This window comes from Mandrillus leucophaeus, unplaced genomic scaffold (genome assembly GCF_000951045.1).
Source record: "Mandrillus leucophaeus isolate KB7577 unplaced genomic scaffold, Mleu.le_1.0 Scaffold60, whole genome shotgun sequence".
Lineage (NCBI taxonomy): Eukaryota > Metazoa > Chordata > Mammalia > Primates > Cercopithecidae > Mandrillus > Mandrillus leucophaeus.
Genome location: NW_012106475.1, coordinates 1,343,113 through 1,344,378, shown reverse-complemented (window position 1 = coordinate 1,344,378; position 1,266 = coordinate 1,343,113). Strand labels below are relative to the sequence as shown.

General features: G+C 42.7%; 1 protein-coding gene across 4 annotated transcripts in view; it reads right to left on the bottom strand.

The window, feature by feature from the left end:
* Positions 1-1,266, bottom strand: part of DLGAP5 (discs, large (Drosophila) homolog-associated protein 5) — a 42,186-nt gene that overhangs the window by 26,906 nt on the left and 14,014 nt on the right. For all 4 annotated transcript variants that reach the window (XM_011999680.1, XM_011999679.1, XM_011999678.1 and 1 more), the window contains one exon: positions 245-519. In XM_011999680.1, coding sequence (XP_011855070.1) covers positions 245-519 — 275 coding nt within the window. The remainder of the gene's footprint in view (positions 1-244; positions 520-1,266) is intronic.

Below are 1,266 nucleotides of genomic sequence, written 5' to 3'. Positions count from 1 at the left end.
GTCTCTACTGAAAATACAAAAAATTAGCCAGACGTGGTGGCAGGCGCCTGTAGTCCCAGCTACTCGGGAGGCTGAGGCAGGAGAACGGCATAAACCCGGGAGGCGGAGCTTGCAGTGAGCAGAGATCGAGCCACTGCACTCCAGCCTGGGCGACAGAGCAAGATTCCGTCTCAAAAAGAAAAAAACAGAAAGGCATTTATTACCCATCTTATCAAGGGACTTATCATTAAGATCATAGTCTTACACTTCTGTTTTTAAAGGAGTCCAGGTGTAACTGGGTGTCAAAAAAGCATTAGCACTTCCGGGAGTCATAGGTGTTACTTGATAGGTCTTCAGACCATCCAGTGGCTGAAACATAAAATCTTTAGGTGCGAAGGAATTCTTCCCTTTTATTTTTGCAGTATTCATCTCAGGTAAGTTTTCCATTTTTGATAAGACTCCATCTGGATCCATTCCACTTGTTGCACTAGTTTGTGAATTCAAAGTATTTTCTTCACTGTCGACTTTACAAGAAATACCCTAGGATGTGAGTTAACAAAGTAGAGTAAGATTTCTCTCTTGTGAGGATATATTCAACCAATTTTTATAGGTCTGAAAATATGACAACAGAAATATATGTCCTATGTACATAATTTGAGAGATAAAAACAGATACAATTAAGTGTATACATGGAATCAGAAGACCAGTTATGCTAAACCCATTGCTATTCCCTGGGAATATAATCAATTATTTCTTTCTTTTTTTTTTTTTTTTGAGAGGGAGTCTCCCCTCTGTTGCCCAGGCTAGAGTGCAGTGGCGCCATCTCGGCTCACTGCAAGCTCTGCCTCCTGGGTTCACACCATTCTCCTGCCTCAGCCTCCCAGAGTGGGTGGGACTACAGGTGCCTGCCACCATGCCCAGCTAAGTTTTTGTATTTTTAGTAGAGACGGGGTTTCACTGTGTTATCTAGGATGGTCTCGATCTCCTGACCTCATGATCCGCCCGCCTCAGCCTCCCAAAGTGCTGGGATTATAGGCGTGAGTCACCGCGCCGAGCCCAAATCAATTCTTATTAAAAGACTAACTAATACCTTTCAGGTATTACAAGAAATTAAAAGATAATGGAAAATTAATATGGAAAAACTTATTCAACAAATATGTATCTTTTTACTTAAATTGATAATCATGGCCGGCACAGAGGCTCACGCCTGTAATCCCAGCACTGAGAGGCCAAGGCGGGTGGATCACGAGGTTAGGAGATCGAGACCATCCTGGCTAATACAGTGAA